The sequence below is a fragment of the Notothenia coriiceps genome, unplaced genomic scaffold (genome assembly GCF_000735185.1).
Source record: "Notothenia coriiceps isolate Sejong01 unplaced genomic scaffold, NC01 NC01_scaffold00036462, whole genome shotgun sequence".
Lineage (NCBI taxonomy): Eukaryota > Metazoa > Chordata > Actinopteri > Perciformes > Nototheniidae > Notothenia > Notothenia coriiceps.
The window spans coordinates 1-3,434 of record NW_011369163.1 but is presented as its reverse complement, the minus strand read 5'-3'; the positions used below and the strand labels follow the sequence as shown (position 1 = coordinate 3,434).

Here is a 3,434-nt window from a genome sequence, read left to right as displayed (position 1 = left end):
AAAAGGTCTTCAAAAGGTATTTTAAAAAATAAAGTATAGTATGTGAAAAATATAAGAAAAAGGACATAGTATATCATGTGGAAATTATAAAATAAAACAACATTGTATGGTATTGCGGAAAAATGTCATAGTATTGTATGTCAAAAATGTCAGACAAAAAGTCATATAATAGTATTATCGGAATTTTCTTTATAAAAAACGACATATAAATATCAGAAATTACTACAAGGTATAGTATGTTGGAAATATTCAAAAACAAGTGATATTATAATATTATAGATTTTTATTTATTTATTAAATACAACATAGTCGGAAAATGACATAATATAGTATGCCGAAAATATAATAAAATATGACAAAATGTCAGAGTATAGTATGTCAACATTTTTTATAAAAAAGGGCATAGTATATACTCGAATATCATTTAAAAAAAACATAGCATAATATCTAAAAAATATCATATAATAATATAGTATGTCAAAAACATAGGAAAATCAACATAAAAAATGTCGTAAAAAGTTGTGGTATAGTATGTTGACAATATCAGAAAGAACAACATAGTTTAGTATAGTTTAAAACATCAAATAAATAACAAAGTATATTATATAAAAAATATCAGAAGAAAACACAGTATACTATGTCGAACATGTTGAAAAAACAAAATGGCTCGGTATGTTGAAAAATGTCGCGCTAAAGTGTCCAAAAAATTACCAGAAATAACAAGAATTCATAGTATAGTTTAAGAAAAATATCAGAAAAAACAATGTAGCATAGTATATCAAGTATATATTTTTTAAAATAGAATACACCAGTAGAGTTTATCAAAATTATCAGAACAAAATCAATGTAGTATATTATTTCAGAATATGAAAAAAAAACTACAAGTATGTTGAATTTATCATATCAGTTATTTTGTTGTATATTTTGCTATTTGACCGTGACAGTAAGTTTAGTAGTGAAGTGTCCTATAAATTAGTCAAGGAATAGGCCTACGTATAATGATCTTGAATAAGTGCTAATGCTGTTGTTGCTGCTCATGGAGGATTCAGAGTGTTAGCTTGTGTTCTATTAGATTAATAGCATCATTGCATCAAATACATATTTTATATGGAAAGTCAAAGAGAGTGGCCCCCATGAATAAAGCACTACTATCTGTCTTTCCGTTTGCAATGCTTTTAGAGTGGCCCCTCTCTTGGGCCCCGTCAATGTTTGAGTGCTTGTTGACATTTAGCATCTGCATTAGCCAAATGCTATATGACAGACAGCTTTGTCTCACCTCCATAGTGTGCACACATTGGAAGCATGCACATTGTGTCAGTGTGGTTTGGTCCTCTGCTATCCTGCTGTGATTTAACACCCTGTTGTCTCTGCCTGGCCAGGTTTGACTACTGCAGGTTCATAGAGCTAGACTACGTTCCTATGGAGACAGACTATATGGTCTCAATGCGCCAGACAAAAAGCCTTGCATCGTCCAACTCACCGACTAACAAGTCTCCTGATTGCCACAGCCGTGCAACAAACTCTCCCTCAACCCCCCGCTCTCGGTCTGTTCTGAGTCCCCTTCTTTCTTCACTGTCAGTGTTCACTTTCTGAAGCATGGGAATGTTGAGAAGCTGCACAGCTCATGATATTACAACATGGAAACCATTTGACAATCGTTTACACAGCATCATGTCTCGTGTGCCATGTTACTCCCTCCTTCTTTTATTTTTTTATTTTGTCTTCTCATACCTTGTTTACATTAAGTAAAATCACTTCATTTATTTTGATGAATGCTTCTTCTTCTCTGTTATATTATTGAGTGTCTTTTTTCGTTAGTGCCAAAATGACTGAGTGTCCTGGTTTCTAAACTGTTCTCTGTTAGCTGTGATTTTGGCCTTTGTATTATGTCTGCATATTTGTGCATTTCCGTGTTGTATTGGCATGCAATTGGAATATTTGTGTCTTTTAATTTGTGGTTTTGCTCAACAGCTCACAGGAGTCACTGTCACCTAGTTGTTTAGGGTGTGGTTTCATGGTGAACTTGGAACAGCTTAACATGTTTTCTTTTACTTTTGAACAGGCGGACACCGGCAGCGCCTAGCAATAGAGATCCCTATGGCAACACCCCCCTCAGCAGCAGCAGCAACTCAGGCTCTTGTAAAGGCAGTGAGTGCAGCCCCACCAAAGGGTAAGACAATGTGCATGGTCGGCATGGTTGGTTTTGTTAGCCTGATAATCAGGCTTTAGAGCTTTACATTTCCCCCTTAACATCTAAATAGCAAGAAATAACACATTTCTAGATATTTTCTTTCCTGGTTAGGCACACAGTGTAGCTGGTGAAACAAGTTTGGGTTAGACTATTTTATTCACCTGGATATCACAGATCACACACAGATATGCACTTTGTTTAGTGTTTGTAGGCTTTAAATAAAGGATTTTTATCAAGTATCTGCTTCTTTGATTCAAAAAGACAAAAATTCCATGTCCATGTACCATATACATTACACAAAATACATCTACAAATACAAACACGAAATACAGGTGGGTTATCAGATACGAACTAACAAGTTCTCTTTCAAACATTTTGTATTTACAATGGTAGTCGATAACAAAGTCTTGCTCCTTAAACAGAAAAAATTGATTGTCCAAATGAAGGTTTGCATAATGCAATGTGAGTGAGGTAATTATACTGGTGTTTTATATGAATGCTAATGTGGCCGTTTGTTTGATTCAGATGTAAACAAGGAACAAGCCACTGTTGGGATGATATCTTTATTTATTTTATTTTGTATTTTAGTATTTTATTATATATGTTGCATTGTTGGAGGAGCTCAGGTCAGAATAATTGCATTGCCATTTTGACACTGTAGCTTATGTGCATATGACAATAAAACCTTTGAATTTGAATAAAACAATGCAATTAGGATTATATATCATTAAAATATTAAGCATATGTAAGGCTGCTGCCCCCCAGGTGACAGCCATAAAAAAATGTATGCAAGTTTAAAAGTAGGCCACGTCCAATTCATGTTTGTAATTTTTAGTTTCATTTATCAATAATCCAGAAATTCTCAAATAAACAATTAAATATCATTTGTTAATAAAATAAAATAAAAATAAAAATGTGTAGGATTTTGGTAGCTACTTTAAAATAGTTGATATATACATATTATGCAATACCCAATCCTTCCTACAAGACCATCATGCAGTGTCTTGATGGGTACATCTTGTGAATAAAGATGTCACTGAAGTCAACCTAGAAAAATACCTTCCATATGCTTGTGTCCTAGTCGTCACCAGAAATACACGTCATGTACGGACAACCATGGCATCCGGCCCCCTCCACCAGAGCAGTACCTCACACCGCTGCAGCAGAAAGAGGTGTGTATCAGACACCTGCGGGCCAGGCTAAAGGAGACCATCAACACTCTTCAAGACAGGTGAGATACTGA

The 3,434-nt window shown here is 34.4% G+C and overlaps 1 protein-coding gene across 1 annotated transcript; it reads left to right on the top strand.

The window, feature by feature from the left end:
* The first annotated feature begins 505 nt into the window (after positions 1-505).
* On the top strand, positions 506-3,426 carry LOC104963817 (syntaphilin-like). The gene is made up of 3 exons (XM_010792455.1): positions 506-1,544; positions 2,063-2,170; positions 3,273-3,426. The coding sequence occupies exons 1-3, from the start codon at positions 1,303-1,305 to the stop codon at positions 3,424-3,426; spliced, it is 504 nt and encodes a 167-aa protein (XP_010790757.1). The 5' UTR covers positions 506-1,302.
* Positions 3,427-3,434: the final 8 nt, after the last annotated feature.